General features: G+C 42.6%; 1 protein-coding gene across 3 annotated transcripts in view; it reads left to right on the top strand.

Annotated features, from left to right (window-relative positions):
* The window catches only part of coro2aa (coronin 2Aa), a 53230-nt gene that overhangs the window by 13860 nt on the left and 15829 nt on the right, over positions 1 to 23541 (top strand). For 2 of the 3 annotated variants that reach the window (XM_084078258.1, XM_084078259.1), the window contains one exon: positions 20765 to 20965. In XM_084078258.1, coding sequence (XP_083934384.1) covers positions 20765 to 20965 — 201 coding nt within the window. Of the gene's footprint in view, positions 1 to 10758; positions 11161 to 20764; positions 20966 to 23541 lie in introns of those variants that run through there. The other variant, XM_084078257.1, reaches the window with a different exon arrangement.

The raw sequence follows: 23541 nt of genomic DNA, 5'->3' as shown, positions 1-23541 counted from the left end.
GCCCGCCAGGGGATATAATTGTAGATAGGGATGTCCGATTTTATCGGCCTCCCGATATTATCGGCCGATATTAGCATAAAAATTGATATCGGGAAAATATCGGTATCGGTTTTTGAAAAAAAAAAAAATTTTTTTTTTTTTTTTGCTTTATAAATAAGTTACAGGAGTTCTTACTGTATATGGTGTGTGTGATATGAAATTTGAGCTTACCCTAATCACAATAATCCCCGCATATATCGGTATCGGTTGATATCGGTATCGGTAATTAAGAGTTGGACAATATCGGTATATCGGTTATCGGTAAAAAAGCCAATATCGGACAACCCTAATTGTAGACATCTTTGCCTATCTCCAGCGCAGCTTAGCAATGTCATAATTAATAGCATTAGAATATATAAATCTTCACTATGACACATGCATGGCTGACTCATTTGTCATAGGTTATAGAAGTGTCAAGGAGTCCCCTTTAAGCCTCTCGTTCCCTACTGAAAGCTCTGCTAACTAATATGTCAGTGAGATAATTGAAAAGCGAGAGTTCTTGTTTGAAAGCTTGCTAAGTCCCCCAGGGCCTGACTGTATGTAGGTCAATTTAGCTATCTCTCTTTCTCTCTAATGTCTATGCATTTTTTATTTATTATTTTTTTTGTTATATTTTTAGTTTTCTTTTTTGTAGTATAGAGCAGGGGTGTTCAACGGGGGGTCCGGGACCTCTGGGGGGGGGGGGGGGGGGGGGTCCTCAGAGTTACTACAGGGGTGCCGCCAAATCTTTGTGTGATAGGAACCTTTTATTTTACATTAACCACTTCAACCCTAGCATCCCTATTCTGAGGGGAACATTAGCCGAAAATAGCAGATCTATTTTCAGTAAAGAGGTTTGGGGGAGGGGGGAAAAAAAGCTGCACAAGTTATTCAAGTATTTAGGGTTTAATTGGTTAACTGCCTGAAAATAACAGGAATGCAACACAACGCTACACATTGACAGTACTGTCAAACAAGTCTATGAAGCTATCTATGAAAAAGTTTAATATGCAACAGAATTTTATACAATATATAGTGGGAGGGGGGCGTTCCTGCTTCATCTGTCTCTCTCAACTAGGGGGTCCTTGGCCTGAAGAACATTGATACAGGAAACCAAGGCCATGCAGAGAGACATGCCAGACATGACAGGAATCAAATTCAGACCGGGGTCCTTGCATCTTTCAAGGAGCATGTTGTCCGTGCACTAACAGGCTGAGCCACCAGGCACCCCCATGTCTCTGTATTTGTATCCTTCTTCCTGTCTCAGAGTAATGATGGTCATTATCTGCTGTGTGGACTCCAACCTTCCGTCATGTGTCCGTCTTGGCCCCTCTTACTGTAAGTCAATAAAGGCATTGATTTACTCTTCAGCTTGACAATCCAATCTGATATTTGTCTTTGCACTGATGGGGAGCAGAGCTTTGTCTGTGTGCCTACATGTGTGTGTGTGTGTGTGTGTGTGTGTGTGTGTGTGTGTGTGTGTGTGTGTGTGTGTGTGTGTGTGTGTGTGTGTGTGTGTGTGTGTGTGTGTGTGTGTGTGTGTGTGTGTGTGTGTGTGCGCGTGTGCGTGTGCGTGCGTGTGCACTGTATGAGTGCATTAATACAGCCTGATGGGTCCCAGTAGTAAGTGAAGAGGAATCATAATAAATTGTGTTCATTGTTTTGTGAGTGTGCGTGTGCGTGCTAGCCTGGCATGGCCAGACTGAGACTAATGTTACTGCTTATTACACAGCTTGGTTGAATGCTTGATTCTGATTGGTCAATCACTGAACTCAGCGGTGTGTTATTTCTGACCGATGAGCTCAATAACAGACCGATGTCTAATCAAAGACTCAGAGCACATGCTACGCTGCTTGATTTTGTGCTGTTTCCAACATGACAGCCATGAAACAAACACACACGCAATGTCATATACAGCCAAACATTGCTCTCAATAATGTTTTTGAAAACATTTGAAGCGAGTAATAAACAATGCAATAACCGAAAATCTATTCTATTTGATCAACACTTCCTTGTTTTACGAGGCGCAACACTGGCAGATTCGCCTGGTTTCCAGGCTATGTGCGTGTGTGTGTGCCGTGCGTTTGTGTGTGAAGGCTTGGGCCTGCACTTCTCTCTGTGTAGGTGTTATGGGTATGTGAGATAGAATACCAACCAGGTGTTGCTATAACTAAATGAATGAATGACTATGATCTAATTCAAACGTCTGACACTGCTTTTTAATTAACTAGATTGTATTATTGTAATCTAACAACATTACTGAATTTCCTTATTGTTCACTGCATGTGAAGTTGGAATTTAGGAATGTATTCTGTATTGTTGAAAGTCACTTTGAATGAGAATGTCAGCAAAGTGAGTGTGTGTGCGTGCGCGAACGCGCGTGCGTGCGTGTGCGTGTGCGTGTGCGTGTGTGCGTGTGCGTGTGTGTGTGTGTGTGTGTGTGTGTGTGTGTGTGTGTGTGTGTTCACGCACGTGTACTGTATGTGTGTGTGCACGTGCATGCACGTGTACATACACGGATCAGGCCGCATTAGCATTTCTTTCCTAATTTTGCTTTTAACTCTTGGCTGAACCAATAGATTCTTGGCTGTAAAAGCAATCACTCAAGCCTGAGTTGATGTAAGTGTTTTGTCGCAATACCACTGAATGCGAAGCGTGTCAAGTAACTGTGTCCATGCAGGCCTTTGAGTGAATCATCCATGACGGCATGGAGTCCATTGCACAGGCATGCTGACATGATGTGACTACAATGCATAGGGAGTTAGATCACAAATTAATCACACGTTGTCCTTTTGTAATACACAGTAAGATCCTCAGTGTTAATTTAACCCTGAGAGTGTAAAAATGCAACCGAATGGACCCGTAAGGGTGTGCACTCTTAGAGTTACAAATGAATGAATTAACACTGAGGATTTTATTGTGTACATCCATCTGGTGAGAGGTGGCTCTTTTCCAGTAAAAGGTAATCACTGACGAGTGTTTATGCGATGAACAATGAAGACCTCATCAGATGCTTTGCTTCCTACATCACTCAGCCGGCGCCCCATTACATTTAATGTTTCCTGTGATGTTCCTGTGATGCACAACAAAGTCAAAAGAGCAGTAAATGTGTACAGTAAGTAGTGAAAACTGTGAGAAATTACGATAAAGTCAGTCTCCCATGTCATTGCACCAAAACTACAGTATCGCTGGTCTAGAAGGGGATATTGATAGCATTTACTATCAGTAGTATCTGTCGTGAAATCGAACCCCAGGTCATTCACATGACTTTCAAAACACAAGATGCAGTTTGTGCTTTTTACAGCATTTCCCTACACCCTTTTGAAATGTGTATATTCAATTTTACAAACCTACACAATGAATCGATCGATACTTGGTTAAGACCACCTCTCACATAATTATTCTAGACCGTTAACCTCAGGGTACCCGTATAATCGGGGCCATGCAAGTGGAGATTACACTCCCCACCGGTTGTGCAATACTCCTGTTGTCTGATATTCTCGTTGTAGCCGTTGTCAGCTCCTCGCTCATTGCGTTCTTCTTTGCGCTTGCGCTTTGTTTGCTGCGACTTACTTGACCCATGAGCACAGATATACTAGATAAGTGCCGCAAAGGTGACGCAAAGCTCAGGCAATCAGTAAAGCCAATTAGGGAAGCCGGTGCCCATCCCAACAAACATACAGAGATTCAGTATGTCCTCCACAGACCAGCAGAAAGACATACAGATATTCGTGTTTTTTGCGTTCTCCGAAACCTTAACACGCTGTCATCATTCATATCGGTGATGTGGCACAAACATGACGTGAAGCTAAGTTAAGGCTACAGGTCGGGTTGGCCAATCAGGGAAGCCTGTGCCCACACCCTAGAGATTCAGTGCGTCCCCCGCAAACATGCGGACAGACAGATACAGACATTCGTGTTTTTTCGGTTCTCAGAAACTGTTGGGCCGATCGAATTGCCACTCGATAATGACATGTGTCTCATAGGACACACATGCCAAGTTTGAGGCCGTTTGGCGCCTGAGTTATGCCTGGGACAGTCAGACAAACAGACAGCCAGACACAGGTTTTGTGAATTAATGGATAGATTACAGCAGAGCAGCTGATGGCTGATGGCAAAATTTAAAGGGGTGTGTGTGTGCGTGCATGCGCGTGCTTGCTGTTCTTTGCCAGGTTGAGACTAGTGCAGATGCAGATTCCTAGCCAAGAGATGCATTGAAGTACTTACTCACAGTTTGGCTTGTTAAGACACATGGGCAGATTATGATCTTAAATTTCATTATTGCTCTTGTGACATCTTCATTGTGTGTGTGTGTGTGTGTGTGTGTGTGTGTGTGTGTGTGTGTGTGTGTGTGTGTGTGTGTGTGTGTGTGTGTGTGTGTGTGTGTGTGTGTGTGTGTGTGTGTGTGTGTGTGTGTGTGTGTGTGTGTGTGTGTGTGTGTGTGTGTGTGCGTGCGTGCGTGCGTGCGTGCGTGCGTGCGTGCGTGCGTGCGTGCGTGCGTGCGTGCGTGCGTGCGTGCGTGCGTGCGTGCGTGCGTGTGTGTGAGAGAGAGAGGGAGAAGTATTTTTCTTTACATAAACTTTACATGAGCTTATAAAATACCATGTGGTTTCTTGTGCCAGCTGATAATTCAATAATTGCACTGTTGTAGATTCTTACATCAGCTGCTGTTGAGGAGCACCTGTCTTTGTGTCAAAATAATATTCCATTCACTGTATGTGTGTGAATGGGAAGTCTGCCTGAATTTAAGATTAGTTACATTGAAGAACGCCATAGAAACTCCCCAATTTAACAACATTTTACCTAGTATTGTTCCATTAATGATCATTTCACAGATCAGCTTACTGTTCATTTCAAATTAATTATTTTCAGACATAATACCACACGCAACATACGTTGAGGGGGGCTCCCCCGGGGCTCACTGAGTAAGGGCACATACACATGTAAATAAGGATATAGTCCCTCCCACAGCTGGCCCATGTTCAAATCTGACCCTTGGCTCTTTCTGTCTCTCTGTTCACGGTCTGTCTGTCTTAAATTATGCATAAGATGCACACACAAAAAAGAGAAATGGCAAGTGATTCTTTGAACTGTGATATTACATGCAAAACTGGTATGTAAAGCTAGTTACGACACAGGATCATTTAGCATTTTAAGTTTAAAGACTGAGATTTAATTAAAAGCTTTTTTGGACGCTGATCTTATTCTTGACTGATCAACATCTACAGCTGGTCTTCAGCTGCCCATAGTGTGATCTATTCTCCGACATCTTCTAAATTTAATAGGAGCCTTTCACAGAATGTGTGTTGAGTGGTCAGGGCGTACAAGTTACATGTCACCATGTTGGAAGAATGACGAGAAAAGAGAAATGGTAATGTTATCACCGGTTCATGTCTACTCTTTGTTCCTATTTTTGCATAATACTATATTGTCTATTTTAAACAAAGCTAACACAAACACATTATGTATCTTCCTTGTTCAATAAGGGAGGAACAGATGATAAAATTACAACTTCTTTTTTTGTGTTGTTTTTTCACAACTTCCTCATAACAGTAAGGTTAAATCTTGTCAATCACTTGACTATATTGGCTGACCTATTGACAGTACATTTGTTTTATGAATAAAATGACCAGAAAGTTAATGGTGAATCAGCAGATGACCTATGCGTTGGAGTGGGTGTGGGTATTGTGCACTGCCAAACATCCAAACCAACCTAGGGAGCAACATGCAAATCCATGACAAATATGAAAAAAGGCTCTGCTCTATATTTTGTGCAGACGGATTGACATGAAAATCTTTGTGGAAGTAGTCAACCTCTATGTAGGCCTATCTGTTTTTGATGGATATTTGTTTACATTGGACAATACAATAGGCCCACAGATGACTTATGCAACTTGTGCAATATTTGCCATGCACTTAAATGAGGGTACAAGTTGTACCCTCATTTAAGTGCTTGTTAAATATTGCACACATGTACAACATGTCCCCTGTTGGTGAATACTTGGATGTTGGCAGCTTAAATATACACATTAAGAGACATCAATGGAACAACCTCAAATTAACAATATAAAGCAATGGTACAATGTAAAACAATAGCCTCAATAGCCTAAATGTAATCTGTCTGTAAACATTGGCCGGCCACAGATGAGATTACAACTATTGACTACCTACTCAGTTGATACTTTACTCAAGTGACAACAGTTTTACCTTGATTTGTGAATACTTCTTTGTCTGCCTGTGAGGATGTGCCATTTAGCGGCTGGAAATCAGTACAGAGCCAGGTACTAGGTTGCAACCAGAAGGTGTATTTATTCACCAGAAATACATACAGGAACATGGACATCACATAGAAGCGCTCCACCCTCAACAGACCTCTCTCAATAGTGGCAAGTGACTGCGTTTTATGCTCAGCTGAGCTAATGAGCCAGCCTGGACTATACCATTATAAGGGGTGTTCTAACTCAGATCATAACATACAATACATAAATAAACACACCATAAATACATAAATACCGTTAACCCCCACAAGTATATTCAAACTGACTGAACTACAAAATACTCTTTCCCCTCTACTACAACCATAAGCAACTCTAAAACACATCACAACCCCCTCTGCTATTCTAACTTGGTCCAGCCCAATTACACTGGACAGAACAGCTCCACTTGAACAGTAACTGTTAAGATTCCAATCATCACTCAACATTACCTATCTTACACCAACATATTGCACTCAAGTCTCTATTGCACTCATTCTATTCTACACATTGCATTGCTCCTCCTAATTACCACTAAACATTTGTCTCCAGGTGGAACTACGTAGCTGAGTGGCCAGCCCAACAAACAGGAAACACAATTCAAATGTTCAGTTACAAATGTATTCAATCAACAATAAAATCAGGACTGTGCAAAATACAACTGTGCAAATAATTAAAGTGCCAATATCTAAAGTGCCCATATGCTGTGCAAATATTGTTCAATTAATAAGGGTTCAAGTACATGTTTAACATAGTAACAGAGGTCCTCTCTGTTACACTGCCTGTAAGTCAATTAGACCAACAACAAAAGCCCCAAAAACAGGTAGCAGCTGAAGACATGATTAAATTTAAATATGAAGAGCTATCAGACAGCTTAAAGCAGATACTGTAGCATCACACAGTAGCAGGATTTCACATGACTGATGTTATTAAAGGTGCTGTAAGTGTTTATGCAAATGTTGTTTTGTTTGTCAAAAAGTAAAAACTCTATATTCTGAGAGTAGTCACTGCTATAGAGTGTTTATTTAGTAACAAAACATTCTATAGCATCTCTCCAGCTCTTTGATAAACAGAAAATAAATGTTCAGGTGTGTCACCGATTTCATCCAATCTAATCCTATTTCATCCAATTTCACTTGTTTATCCTGTATCCTATATGAGGTCTCTCCCCTGATTGGATGAAATTGGTATCCTGACTTGAACATATTATTGTTATTGTTGTGTTATGGTTTCTGAGAACGCAACAAACACTCTGTAGCAATGATTATGATGGGAATACAGAGCTATTTAAACACCTATTTGGCACCCATGCATTCATGAACTTCAATGTGGGAAAACATTAACCTCCTAAGCCCTCTATTCTAAGACAGACCTAGTACTCGGGACGCTTTTTTGCCTAGTCTACACCAAAACTCTTTGCCAAAAATAGAACTTCAAGATCAACTATTTTGGGTGAATGTTCCCCCCAGAATAGGCATGCTGGGGTTGAAGTGGTTAAAGCAGAAATGTACAAAATTCTTTGAAGCTTCTCCGCCTCGCCAGGGCACTTTAAACGCAAGGAAACTGAAAAGTAGGTCTGCACTTGGCGCTGAAACCAGGTGTTTTACCGACAAAACAGAGGCAACCTATTCAACAGAAACAACTAAGGGAGGAGTGAGGGGTAGCCATTAGGGCTCAGCAGGCCTCGTTTCTCACCATAGATAATAGCCTGACGGTGTTTGATGTGTGATTACAGACCAGCAAGTCTTTTACTTGAGATCGCTGGTTCTCAACCCGTTGGCCAGGGCCCACCGGTGAGCCGTGACGATATTGCAAGTGGATATTGCAAATCATTAAAATGATTTGGGGGTGCAAAGATTTTTACGATACAAAGATTTAATGATAATATGACATTAAAATTAATACATTATTGCAGAAACATTTTCATGGTATTTTTTTCTTCAAAACCTTGAAAGAAATGTGTTATGTGCACGTAACATGTTGCGCGGTTACGATGGCTGGGCCTCCTTGAATACTTTCAAGATTTTCAAGTGGTACCCTGATCCAGAAAGGGTTGAGAACCACTGGTGTGTTCTACCGTGTTACACTTTATACGTAGTGTGATCTGCAGAAAATTATCGTAGCCAAGCGTAGCCGTCCAGAAACCAACCGAGGAAGCGTATCTGATACACAGGAGGAGGGGCTGGGGGCAGCAAGAATGTAAACTTCAAATAGCCTTTTTCATGTGGTAATGTGGCGTCTGAGGTGCAGGCTTATGTGTGGCTATTGTCTTGCGGTGATAATGACCGCTGGCCATTGGAGTTTCGAAGTAATTCACACATTTACTACGTAACAATAGGTCGGTTATTTCATTCGGTGACCACGTGCCGTGCGTGTGGGAGGGAATAATTATAGTATGCCCTCCAAAAAAACCTAGAACACACCACTGTTGAGAACCCCTGCTTTAGATATTTTGACTCCCAAGCTATTAGAACCCAAGATCTTTACTCATTGATAATGGACTGGGACACACACAATTTATTTCATAAAAAAAAAAAAAAAAGTATTTACTTCTATAAAAGCAGGGCCGTGACCCAAAATGGGCCCAGAGCCTATGTTTGGGAGACAATAGAGTAGGTAGTGATCAGGGCTTTGGTCTTAGATGATGGTTCTGCTGCCAGCTCAACATGTCATAAATCAGTGCTGTGTGCGTTGTCTTCTTTAATAAGCACACAGAGTGGGTGGGTGTAGTGACACCGGCTGATTGCTCCACTGTCTGCCGCTTCCTATGGTAGCATTTGACGGGCCATTGGCAGAGATTACTAACTTGTCCATGCTCGAATGCTCATGTGCATGCACGGGTATGTGTGTACAGTGGAACGTTGATGTCCTAATGAGAATGGAACAGTGAGGGAAATTGTCCAAATTTCACACATCCTAATTTCTACAATAAACAATTTTTGGGCTAGGTGTTAAGTGTAGTACGGGTTATTGCCCCAGAATTAGTTCCCATGTGCACCACTAGCAGCTACTTATTCACACTTTAAAGTTCTTCTTGGCAATAGCCAGGTCCTTATTATGTATATTTTACAAACTGACAGGTTTTAGTGGTAAAAGGTGGACTCATACATTATCCACTTGTGTGTGTGTGTGTGTGTGTGTGTGTGTGTGTGTGTGTGTGTGTGTGTGTGTGTGTGTGTGTGTGTGTGTGTGTGTGTGTGTGTGTGTGTGTGTGTGTGTGTGTGTGTGTGTGTGTGTGTGTGTGTGTGTGTGTGTGTGTGTGTGTGTGTGTGTGTGCGTGCGTGCGTGCGTGCGTGCGTGCGTGTGTGTGTGCACGTGCGTGCGTGCGTGCACGTTATGTGTGTGTTGTGCTCATACTGATAAAAAAAAGTATTTTTTAAAGCGTCACCTAGTTTTGCTCTATGGGACACTACTGTCAGTTTCCCACATTTCTGCCAATTTATCAGTACTACCCCTTATCTTGTTCACTTCTACTAGACGCTACATGAACTCTGGACCCGAGGGCGTGCTGGTGGGCGTGCTGGTGGTAGCTGTGCATTTGTGGTCAGCTTTGTAACGAGTTTGTATGTGTTCATGTTCGTGCCTGTGCTCTTGACAAATCTACGTACATGCATGCGTGTTTTGTGCAATAAACACAATCGACCAGGCTGTCCTCTCCGCACCCCTGTTTGACCATGTGAAGGCCAGCTGTCAATAGCCAAACGTTTTCATTCCCCTCCTGACTGACGTGTTCTTATTGACCACTGGCTGTCCCATATCTCATCTCATCTCTCTCTCTCTCTCTCTCTCTCTCTCTCTCTCTCTCTCTCTCTCTCTCTCTCTCTCTCTCTCTCTCTCTCTCTCTCTCTCTCTCTCTCTTCTCTCTCTCTCTCCTATAGTCCCAAGTACTAATGTGCCATTATGTCATGTTTCTACATGGGCTCAGATCATCTACCCAACATCATTTGTGGATCATTTGTCCACACAGCCAGCAGACTCATGCTGGCTGGGGTTTGGTGGGATGTTTCACACACAAAACAAAACCGATCCAACCCTCAAGCATTGTGGCGGTATATAATATTTTAATATCAGCCACTGTGTGGAACTATCAGGTTGGCATACTGTAGCTGTGTGTTCAGAAGTCACAGCTTCATTAGTTCCCTAATCTACAGCTAGTTAAAAGAACTATCATACTAGTAGGTCATTCGTTACTGAGACGGACTGAAAAAGAAAAAGAAAATACATAAAAGAAGAAACCAAGGACTGCTTGCCCCCCCCCATTTCCAAGATAGAAGGAAGAATCCTGATTGAGCAAATACTGTGGAGGTGTGGAGAGACAGAGAGGGAGCGGGAGTGGCATTTCAAGAAAGAGAGGGAGTGTGTGATTACCTGCCTCTCTCGCTCTCCTCAGAGGCGCCTCCCTTTTTAGGGAGTGTACACACACACACTCACACACACACTCATACACTCTCCCCTGCTTGCTCTCACACACTTGCACTCACCCATGTATAGTGCACATAGGGCTCTTGTTCGCTACTGTTCTGACGTGTTTGGATATTGTACATAGGACACTATAGGTTAGCCTATTGGTTGTCTTCTGCTGGACTAGGGTCAGTGTGTGTCAGGTTTACTGATGCGCGGGCGCGCGCACACACACAGTGGATGTTCACTCTCTCTTAGAAATCTGTGTGTAACTGTTGGAGTTTATGTGTGTGTGCTGAGGGTCAGAATCTTCCCATGTGCTTGAGGGAGAGGGAGAGGGAGTGAGAAGAGTGATTTGTGGCTAGCACCTCTGGAACTGAAAGACAGACAGACAGACTGACAGACAGACTTTACCTTCTCTCACTCGTGGAGCCATTGCTCTCTTATCCTCTGTGCCTGTTTGCCCTCTGCACTGCCATCTGACAGGGTAAGTAATGAACACCTACACAATCTGCCTCTCTTTTTCTCTCGTCTCACTGTCCCTCTCTCACGCTGTTGTCCGCTCTATGTACACAGTCAAATCCGGAGTGTTGATTTAACTCTGACAGTGTATTGGTAAATCTTTACACTATCCAGAGAGTTAAATTTAAATGTCCATTTTGCTCATCTCTTCTGGACCTTTTTTTCTGATCATCTTTATCTGGTAAGCTGTGGCACTGAGCACTGCTGTCCGGGATCCTGTGCATGTGCTTGTGTGGACATGCGAGCGCATGAGCTCACCTTTGGCCTGGGGGTTGAAAGTCAGGCGTGTGTGTGCTGATGCTTGTGTGCATATTGGCGTGTGTCTGTGTAGTTCTTAAATTTTTGGGGGGTGAGTAACGACAAGCTTGAACAAGACGGCAAGAGGAATCACCCTTCAAAAGAAACACCTTAAAGGACTACGTGTCTAGATTTGAAAATGCACCATTTTCCAAGCTGTCCTAAAGCTACATATTTGATAGCTGTTGTTACACTACACTTCTGCACGGAACAGAAACACATTATGTGTGAAACAAAACCAAAAAAAAGTACAATAGCATAGCACTGATGTAGGCATCTACTGTGTATGGCATACGGTATATAGCACATAGGCCTGTGGCAAATGTTTCTGTATGGAACCATTTGGTTCTGTTAAAAACATCCATGTAGGTTCTTTGTAACCACATACACAGTAAATACTTAGTTACAAATGGATAAATCAACACTGAGGAATTTAAAGGTTCCATGATGGAGTCCTAGTCAGTAGCCTTCTATACTTCTTAGGAGTCTGTCTTTATAGACCCCATCACTATTTATGTACTGTAGGCTGAAGAGAGCAATCGTACCTTGTTCAGTCAGTCCAATATAGAAGTTCAGAATTGTCAGAAGCATTCTAGTGGATTGTTTTTGTGTTTGTATCAGTGGTGTGTTCTACCGTCAGACGCTGTATACACCGTACACAGTCCAGATTATTTTGGGAAGAAGCGTATACAGTCTAATAACCATTTCATCCATTGAAAACGCGAGAGCGCGTATACCCTCTGAAAAAACCTAGAACACAACACTGGTTTGTATGTTTATTTTATGCCCCCCATACCTACATATCAATTACCCGTCTTGGTTTTCCTTCTTCTTTTTGCTGACTACAAAAAAACAACGGCTATTTTGAGGTCGACACTGAAGCCATTTCTTAAGTTGAGTGACATCATCTACTACTGTACCCGGGTGTAACAGTGTAAAATCACAGCTGGCTTTTTAATGGTGACATCCATCCTCCAGGACATACATAGTGAATTATGTGGCCTGACTGGAGCGCCATTCATCAACATTAGCTTAGTGTGTGATGTCTTCTCATGTCGAAATGACTCGACCTGTGAGCTAGCAGTCCACTTTATGTGCTGAGGTAGGTTATACAGTATCTGTCTCCTGCCAGCTTTCAATAGAGCTTTATGTGTAGATTAAATCCACATGCATAGATCTGTCCATCTTTACACTTTGTGTAGGCCTACATGGACTCCTGAATAATTTGTCTGCTTGGGAACTGTGTAGAGTAGACTTAAGAATGAAGACATTGGTCTCATTCCATTCATATCACCACACCCCATCTACCTTACTCCTATATTAGTTAAACATTACTTGACTTTTGTGAGGTTGTATATTCGTACAGCCATAAAAATCAGCAAAGGAATAATGGAGTATTATCTGTAGATGTGAATGTATGGAGCTGTATCTCAGCGACTCTTAAGTTTGTATAAAAATGAAAAGAATGGCTTTATTGCATTAAGGTAAATGTGTTGACAAAAGGATGTTGTAACCAATGCACTAGTATGTTTTTTACTTGGGAGAAACTGTGTGTGTGTGTGTGTGTGTGTGTGTGTGTGTGTGTGTGTGTGTGTGTGTGTGTGTGTGTGTGTGTGTGTGTGTGTGTGTGTGTGTGTGTGTGTGTGTGTGTGTGTGTGTGTGTGTGTGTGTGTGTGCATGCTTTTGCATGTGCAGATAAGCATGCATTATGCATAAGTGTGTCATAATCTTACAGTACATACCATGATAAATTAGATCAACAACTTATCTTTTTTTAAGGACAGCTCATGTGAAATGGGGGTAAATATGAAAAGAAATTTACACACGCACACGCACACACGCACACGCGCACACGCGCGCACACACACACAGATGCATTCTTAACTTTCTTACAATGGATGTTTGCCCATTGATATGCCTGACAGGTGCTGAAGGCTGTGATATTACATTTCAGTAGCTGTTGGTCTGACACATGTACCCCCCCCCCACACACACACACACACACACGTCCAAACAACACACACACATTCACTCAGCCAGTCTACGGGGACCTGCTTTTTACACGTGCGTAGTGTGTAGTGTGACTCGCCTATTGTATTTCCTGTCTAGCTGTTATCCCCTTACAAGGCCAATGCTCACAGAGAGTGTGTGACATCAGACAGGTCAGAGCAGCGTCCCGTAGTAGACTATGAGTGAGAATGCATGCACTCACACATCACTTATACTCACAGGCACGCATGCGCAGACATACACCTACGCAACATATGTTCCCACCTGTACGACTTGGGTCTTGAATTTCGCTCTGAGCGCTTACAAAACACAGAACAGGTAATCCAACTTGGGGGACATTGCAGGGGGGCTGGGGTTGTACTGCAGGCTTGGCTGGTTGCCAGGAAGGTTTTGGGAATTGGGGATGGAGAAGGGGAGTTACTAGTGTCATGAAGACGTGATGAGGGGAATAGACATGTGTATTGATATTGAAATTAAGCCTTTTTTACACTTGGTTGTGTCCCGGTGTCCGCGATTTGCCATTTTCGGAGCAGCGACACCCGCGCACCACCCGCGCACCACTACTACTACTAGTACACTACACTACACTACTACTAGTATAACTCAAGCTTTAGAGTGCACCTTGAGATGAGGAGGTTTTGTTGGTGACTAATACTGACTATTAGGTTTATTAGAAGAGAGGTGTACTGGAAGTGGAGTATATTGATGGTAGATTGCTGGGGGCCTTGAGATTAAGGAGGTTTTGATGTCAGAGGCTCGCAGCTTCAGGCGCAGTAAGAGCCAGCTAAGTAGCCAGTATCTTCACACTGTAGGTGAACTCTGAACTCTCCTTCCCACTGGTACACTTTGCTGGTACTGCCATACAGTGGAGAAGTGGCTGTTAATGTTTTATGGTGCACTTTTAAGGGGACAGGATAGCATGTAGGGAGGAAAAGATTTGGTATATGGACTGACTCCGCAAACTTGTACATTCAGACAACTCTGCAAACTTGTACATTCAGACAACTCTGCAAACTTGTACATTCAGACAACTCCGCAAACAACAGTGGTATCAGAATCTCATGAATTCACCATACCTATGCATGTATTAGGAAGTACATAGGAACTTATGATTTCATCCGTAGACCTCAGACCCACTTTTTTTTAAAACAGCGTGGCATCTAAGGGGACGGATGGTTAGAATAAGAAGGTCTGTGTGTGTGTGTGTGTGTGTGTGTGTGTGTGTATGTACGTCTGTCTGTACATTTGTCCATGTCTAATCTCTGAAACCACAAGATAAATCGGCACCAAATTTCACATGCACACTGCCAGTAGGCTAAGGAAGTAAATCTCAGAATATTCTACACATATTGTGAATATGTTTTCACTTTTTAGAAGTTTATAACCTTATTGTTCTTTTGTTTTTTTTTACTGGAGGTCAATAGTGGTCCGATTGAGCTAAAACCAAAACTGATGTCAGATGACTGATGTCATAGACTGGCCACATGATGTCTGACAAGGAAGGAAGGCATACCGTTATTAGACTCCATCTAGCTGTATCAGTGTCTGAATTATGCCTTCTCAGGAATGATACAAGAGCGTAAACTAACAACTGACAGACAGACAGACAGACAGACAGACAGACAGACAGGACAGGTTATAATCCCCTACTCTGCTACTCTGCATGCCCTGTAATAAGCCATACACAAGTAACCTAATATTACGGCTCCCATGGGTCAGTGCCATTGTGTCCAGAAATTATTCTTGTGATCCTCAAATAGACATAAAGGTGCCCAGACCAGAAATAGAAGTGACCAGAGGTTGAAGTGGTTGAACTGGACCCCTAACAGAGGGATAACTAACTACCGCACTCTCCTCTCACATTGTGCCACATTGAGACATGAAGCCTGTCGAGAAGCGAATTCCTGCATCGTGCCACCGCGCCGTCAGCGAGGCTGGCTGACAGCGTCGTTTTGATCAGCAAGAAGCAGTGTTAAAAATAGCCAGTGAGCAGTGTTTTCATCATCACTTCTGTGTTGAGAACCAAACGGGCTAGCTGTCACGCAGCATGCTGAGCACCTGCTGTTAAATCCCTGCAGAAATGGAACTTCATGGCTCAGCGTAACTGTGTGTGTGTGTGTGTGTGTGTGTGTGTGTGTGTGTGTGTGTGTGTGTGTGTGTGTGTGTGTGTGTGTGTGTGTGTGTGTTTGTGTGTGTGGGCGGGGGGTGTAGTCACAACCTACCTAGCATCCAGAGAATTTCAACTATTCATGTCACATTCACTTAAATCAACATTAGTTGGTAATGATCATGGCACTCCTTTCTGGTTGTGCCCCCCCCCCCCCCCCCCCCCCCCCCCGCACGCACGCACGCACACACACACACACACACACACACACACACACACACACACACACACACACACACACACACACACACACACACACACACACACACACACACACACACACACACACACACACACACACACACACACACACACACACACACACACACACACACACACACACACACTCAAGATTAGCTATACCAACTGCTGTCTGCCCCCTTCATATCTGCTGAGTCAGCAAAGACTCTGTCCAATCTTGAACTCCAGGCAGGATTGTAGGCTATCATCACATACAGTAATGCTTCTGACAAGTACTGCATGTGCTCAGTTCACCCCGGATACAAATAATTGCAAGTAATTAATCATTAGAGCAATCCATCTTCAATCCAGCATATTCCACTTGTCATGTAGGTTTATCTACACTCTGCCATGCTGTCTTATCCGCAGCCTGAGTGTACAAGTGACTGTCTCTCCACTTATTGTAATCACGGTTGATTTACACCACCAGTACTAAATGTTACTGTAACCGAACCCTTAGTTTGAAGAATTTATGATTTTTTCTTTTGAAGCTGAGTCAGCCGGTCATTCCTGACTGACGCACTTAATGTAGTCAGCCTCATTTCTCTTTGATGATTCTTGGAAGGTGTCGATAGACAAGCCAATGGTTTTCTGGTGGTAGAACAGGGCAGGTGGGTTTAAAAAAAAAAAGGGGTGTGAATGATTATGTATACATGCATTCATTCACTTTCCATTGCATACATACTGTCACATGCATGCACACACAATAACCAAAGCTTCCTTGTACGAAATGCAACAATTCATGGATAACTGCTGCTCTATGTTCACGCACACACACACACACACACACACACACACACACACACACACACACACACACACACACACACACACACACACACGCGCATGCACTTGCGTGCAGACACACATGCGCGCACATGTGCACAACTATAACTGATCACAGAAGTAGGCAACATAGGAGCAGAATAGAAATAGATAGAAAACATGATTGTCAGAGATACAGTACAAACTAGTTACTTGATAAGGAGAAAAGCACATAACATGCAGAGAAAACATAAACACATCTGTGATTACACAGCTTAAGAGTAATTAAGTATAGTTAAAAGATTATGTACAGCCATGTGGGTCATATGCTTCGGGCAGATTACAATAGCAAAGTTTGCATTTTTCATGACTAATCTTGAAGAAAAACAGTCAAATCCATCTGATAAATAACATCATTTAGTTTGATTCAATGACTTCTTGGTTGCTGGTGTTGGACTGTGGATAGCGAATGACCAATCATAATCATTCTCAGCAATGTGCTCATTGATTCCTATGAGTGAGGAACAGAAAATAATTCCCAGTTGCAAGCTATTGAAGTTAAACGTGGCATATATCTGGTGAAACTATGTAACTCTTGTTTTGTTTTATTGATATCACAATACATATTGCAGAACAAAACACGTCCAGAATTAATACATTTATTCTAAAATTAAAGTGGGATACGTGTATACTGACAGATGCCCTTTAACAAACCGGGGTCATCCCTATGTTCCCCAGGTTCTATGTTCCCCACTTACCTTAGGGTTAGGGTTAGGCTTTAGGGTCAGGGTTAGGTTTAGGCTTAGGGTTAGGTAAGTGGGTTATATAGAACCCGGGGAACATAGAACCCGGGGAACATACAAACCATATTCTCCACTGTTTGTCGTTTTGTTCGGGTTGGTCAGAAGAAAGATTCAGAACAGTTTGGTCTTTATCATTTACCTCAGCGTGCTTTGTTTTCTATAAGCTAGAGGGAGTTCCATTATTGTGAACAGTGCAAAAGCGTCAGCAGCTGGGGACGGTTTGTCTTCACGTTGGAGTGACAGTGTCCTGAGGCGGGTTTGAGTCACACACCTGAGAAAGGTTAACGAAGCTCTCTCTCTAAAGGTGATTAGGCTGGCCAGAACATTCCAGAGTGACAGCACTGGGATGCCTCCACCAGCCTGGGGGTAGAAGACGATAGGGGGAAGAGTAAATGGAGATGTTGAGCGTCTCGAACCACGGCCACCCTCTCTGTCTGTGTCTGTCTGTTTTACTCTGGACTTAGCTCACTGTTTATACCAGACATACCAGACCCTAGCTTTAAGGTTCATTCCCCTGTAGGGCTTGTATGATTGTAGCCAAAATGATAATCCCAATAACCTTGCAAGATTTTGTGGTCACGAAATGAAATTAATTTGGGTTTGTTTTTTGAAGTGTGTTGACATACTATGATTATTGGAGAATAAGTTGCAATATATTATTATACTTAAGTATTATAATATATATTAGAGTGGCACTTTGTAACTTTTTATTTATTTAAATGTAATTTTGTCCAATCTGTACGGTGCAGTATGTTCATACAATATAACTTATACAATTGGGGTGGTTGTATTTTGTCTCCCTGCTCTTCTATTGAGACATTTAGATCGTGTCAAAGGTCATGCCTCACCTAGACACAGGATCTGACACGAAGATACAAGATTCAATTTATCCCCCAAGCAGGCCGGCTCTATTAGCTCAATGGTAAAAATGTCAGCCCTTGTGCAGGAAACCTGGTTCAAATCCGGGGTAGAAGAGGAAAGGTACATAGTGAAGTGCATTATTATTCTGATAAATTACCATCTTGTAATGGAAAGATCCTCAGTTCAATCCCCACTGTACCCTCTCTGTACCCCACTAGTCCATGTGCAAAAAATGGATACTTTTCCTGCTTGCTCAGTTATGCTCACTGAAAATCATACTGGATAAGTGTTGTGGCTAAATACCTCAAATGTAAAATGAGAACAATTAAAAAAGAAACCCTTAAAATCTGTTTGTTTTTACGGTGTGGCTCTATAGGAGGAAAGCTGTCCAGAACTGGGTCTGTCTGTCTGTGAGTCTGTCAGTGTGCCCAGGGCTAATCGCACAAACAATGGTCATCACCTTTTTTTTTGGCCAAGGAGATACCTCCAGGAATTTATTACATAATTATGTTCTTTATATATTTGAAAAATGTATTTAACTTAAATGTTATAGTTGAAGTCCATGGTGGTTGGATCAGGCTGAAACCTTGCCCAGATATGGAGTCATAACAGATTGTCATAGAGGAATGACATCATAGACTGGCCACGTGAATTCCGAGATCCACATGGAATTGTTTTCAAGTGCATTTGCTTCATCTCAAGCGTACCCTCCCACAGTTTCAGATGAAATTCAGCTAAATGCCCTGAAACATCAACATCGTCCCTTATTGTCCCCTGCATCCTGCTCTGACTGTTTGGCCAGCAGCCGCACTCCAGCCACGCCCGCGTCACCCTAACCAAACACTGTTATTTTTACTTTCCCTCGCAGTGATGTCATTGTGTTTGCCTCACGGTCATATATTTATGAAGACACCATCTGGCTGGCCAGGGGCCAGTCCTGTCCCTTCCGCAGAAACCCATAAAATGATGTCATTGTCGTGAGGGTTCTAGTATTGTTTCTGACACGCGTGACACGTCTCAGGTAATTCCGTTGAGATTCAGCCGCTAGGGTTAGGGTTAGTTTATGTTTACGTTTCAGCTGTCATCATTTTCACAATTATATTGTATGGCCTTTTAGCTGATGTAATCAAGTGCGTCACTACTGTATTTACCGTGAATTAGTACTTACAGTGATTGAGCTGTGAAATGAGTGCCTTACTCAAGGGGACAGTGACTGAACACATGAGTGCTTATAGATATAGGTGTCCATCCATATTATTAGAACAGGACCCTGGTGGGATTACTCTCTGCTTCCCACTCCTCAGTTTCTGTGCCTCTTTCTGTCCCTCTCTCCGCGCTATCATCACCCTCTCCCTCTCTCTTGTGTCTCAAGACATGTTTGGGTCTGTGTAGCATTTAACCTTGCGTACATCAGCCCTCGTCCGCCCCTCTAATTCATAAATAATGACCAGGCAGCAGCGAGGCAGGGAGGCGGAGAGAGTCGGCACAGCAGACATGATGGCTCGCCAGATTCTGTCCCACATCCACTTAGCATGCACGCTAATGACATGTACATCGACTTGCTGGCTCATTGTCAAAGTGAGTGCCTAAAAACAGGCACATGGATCTGGAGAACTCACTTTTGCTGTCATCGCTCATTTGCTGTTGTGAAATTGACGGCGGTACCGGTTTCTTTGGGTTGTGATTTTATAAAAACAAAACTGTTCCGCTTGTCTGTTCATCTTGTCAGTCGTATTTTTGGCTTAGCTGCTCTTCTCTTTTCCATGATCAATCCAGGATGAGACTGTTAGAATTAGAATACTTCACCCTGAGCTTTCCTACTCTCGAATAGAAAATACGCGGCTTGTGCTCTTTAGAAAGCAGAAAGATCAAATTAACTTTAAGAGATGGAGGGGGCGTCCTGAACTGAAGGCACTCAAGCAGTCGCTGTGCTTTCCACATAAAGACCTGTGTTGAATGTCATCGCTCTCTGGTCGCTCGCTTTTCGTGTCTCTATACACTGTCCTGTCTCAATAAAGTAATACATACATACCCCCAAAAAATAAAATCACTCCCCATCTCACCTTTTCTCCATGTCTCAGTGACCATTTCATCACTTATTTCTTTTATCACTCTCACTACTTCCCTTCTCCCATTCTCCCATCTCTTTTCACTTGAATCTCTCTTTCCCTCCTTTCCCTCACCACTGCTCTTTGTATTATTTTAAAATAATGTTATTGATAATACTGTATACTGTAACTGTCTATATTTATTTACATCAATAGTATATGCTACCCATGGCACAAATAAACTAGGATAAACTGCATTCTGGAAGGCAGCCATTAAGACATCTACTATGCCCTGATATTGTGCATAAACTAAGCTCTCTCTCTCTCTCTCTCTCTCTCTCTCTCTCTCTCTCTCTCTCTCTCTCTCTCCGTCTCCAGATGACATGGCGTCCCCAGTACCGCAGCTCAAAGTTCCGCCATGTCTTCGGTAAGACTGCCACCAAGGAGAGCTGCTACGATGGCGTGCCCATCACGCGCTCTGTCCAGGACAACCTCTTCTGTGCTGTCAACCCACGCTTCCTCGCCGTCATCACAGAGTGCGCTGGGGGCGGGGCCTTTCTCGTCCTGTCTCTCCATCATGTGAGTGTACGATCTACCCAACCTGGTAGAACCTATTGTCACATTTAAAGTTTTGTATGTAAACAAAGCATGCTGACCACAGGCTAATTTTATTTATGTACACAGGTGCACAAAACGAACAAAAAACAAACAAATGGAACTTCAATATTGACTACTGGAATTTCCAAATCTGTTGTTAATATTGAACATAAACAATTTAAAGTGGAGTTAAAAAAAGATTCTCTGGCCTACAAGTCAACATACATGTTACAGTAAAAGAAAATAATTAATCTCATGCAAACATACCACAGCTTAAAGGGCTAGACCACTTTGGTAGAGGTATGGGTTGTGTATTTCTTGCCATCATGTAACTCCAAAGGTGGGCATGAAATCAAAAATAATTGCTCCGTTGATTAGAAATTGATAATTCAAAATGTGCTCCCCATTGACTTAACATTGTACAGTGAAGAGGCTCAGGAGGAGCACTTTTAGCCCATAAACGAACTCAAACAAAGTTGATTCTGACAATATAGAACATCACCAAACCCGGTACAATTTATGTTTTTATATGGCAATAGGCCTATATATACACGTAAATGTCAACTTCCTGTTGATTTATGGACTGGATCCGCAGATGTGGATCCGGAACTTCAAATAGTAAAATGGTTTGAAAAAATAATAGCACCTGGTTTAGTGATGTTCCATGTTGTCAGAATCAACTTTGTTTGCTTTTGTTTATGGGCTAAAAGAGCTCCTCCTGGCCCCGACGGCTGGTGTAGCGATCCGGGCACCTAGTCTGCTAATGCCTGACAGCGTGTCGCGGGTTCGAATCCCGATCCCCCCATCTCCCCATTTTCTGTCAGTCTACTGTATCCACAAGTTTCCTAGGGCATTGTGGGCATCACTTCCTGTCGATTTGATCCCTGATACCTGATCAAATCAACAGGAAGTGATACCCACTACGCCCTAGGAAACTTGTGGATACTATCAAATAAAATCAGAAAAAGCCCCAAAAAACTAACAAAGAAAAAGAGAGCTCCTCCTGAGCCTCTTCGCTGTACAATTTAAGTCAATAAGGAGCCTGTATTGGATTATCAATTTCTAATCAATGGAGCATTTTATTTTTATGGAGTTACATCATGGCAAGGTAACTACACAACCTAAACCTCTACCAAAGTGGTCTAGCCCTTTAAGCATTAGTATTCCTCACTCATGCTTTCTTTGTTATGCAACATAGCTGTTTCAGCATGTTACGCTATCTTTTCATTAAGTCAACAAGTTTTCGTGATAGAATATGCAAGATTGTTACTTTTGCGATGTCAATTCGTCAACCTAAATTTCTCTCTGCTCTGGTCTTTCTCTGCTCACCTGTAAAAGTCAGCTGTGCTCTCAGAGAGTCATGCCCTCAATAGATTATTGATCCATTTGATGTAGTGCTGGAGCTGTGAAGCCAAAAAGAAAATCCCTGGCTGCTAACCCAATACTCACACTTTGGTCAGAGTTCATACACAATACAAGTGCTGAATAGTTGGAGAGATTTGATTTATTGTCATTTACTTGTTATAAGTCAAACTTAGTTAAACTTACCGTAGTTTTTAGACCATGGTTCCAAAGTGCTTGCCAATGGGACACTGAAAAATGAAGGCAGCAAACCAATAAATCAGTTGAACAATGAGCATGAGTCAAATGCTAAAAGAAACAGAGAATGCATGAACCTTTTTTTGAATAGGTGCATGTCTCTGATGCTAAAGCCATAGGAAGGAATATCCAAAGAGCGGTGTGGCCTGCAATGTCTCTAATCTATGCTCATTGAAGGTGGTTGAAATGTGCTTGAACTGCGAACTTCAGGAAACCTGTGCAAGCCTTGTTCAATGTATGTGGTCCTTTTTAATCTTAGGACACTAAACCCATCTTATGTGATAAACATCATTCATTAAGCAGAGGTATGTTATACAGTATGTAATTGTTATCACAGTCACCCACGTTATAAAGAGTGATCTCTCATTATTAATAGTGATCCCTTAAGATTGCTTAAATAAACTTGAGTGCTCTTTGAAGTGTGCGTCTGTCCAGGCCTTTGCAAGCCGACCTCCACGCTCTCAAACTGGCTGAATTTACAGTCCTCTCATATCTCTCCCGGCCAGAGCCATACATCAAAGAGCACTCCCCAATTTTCCTTCATTTCCTTGGACTCTCTCTCTCTCCACTTCTGTCTCTCTGTCTCTTTTTAAAGGGGGGTTGTTTGGATTTATCACCTCTCCTCCTGGCGTAGGCAGGAATTGCATATGAGCTTTGGAATGACATAACTCATCTTTCTAAACCCTCCTTCTCATTCTCCTTCTCAACAAAGTGCAATTACAGCAGCCACCATCTTTACCCTTCATATCCTACCTGTGCATGCACGCGTGCAAACACACACACACACACACACACACACACACACACACACACACACACACACACACACACACACACACACACACACACACACACACACACACACACACACACACACACACACAGAAACACACACACACACACACACACACACACACACACACACACACACACACACACACACACACACACACACACAC

Source organism: Gymnoscopelus microlampas, assembly GCF_963454915.1.
Source record: "Gymnoscopelus microlampas genome assembly, chromosome: 2".
In the NCBI taxonomy this organism is placed as follows: domain Eukaryota; kingdom Metazoa; phylum Chordata; class Actinopteri; order Myctophiformes; family Myctophidae; genus Gymnoscopelus; species Gymnoscopelus microlampas.
The sequence above is the reverse complement of the archived record's forward strand: the minus strand, read 5'-3'. Positions and strand labels throughout refer to the sequence as shown.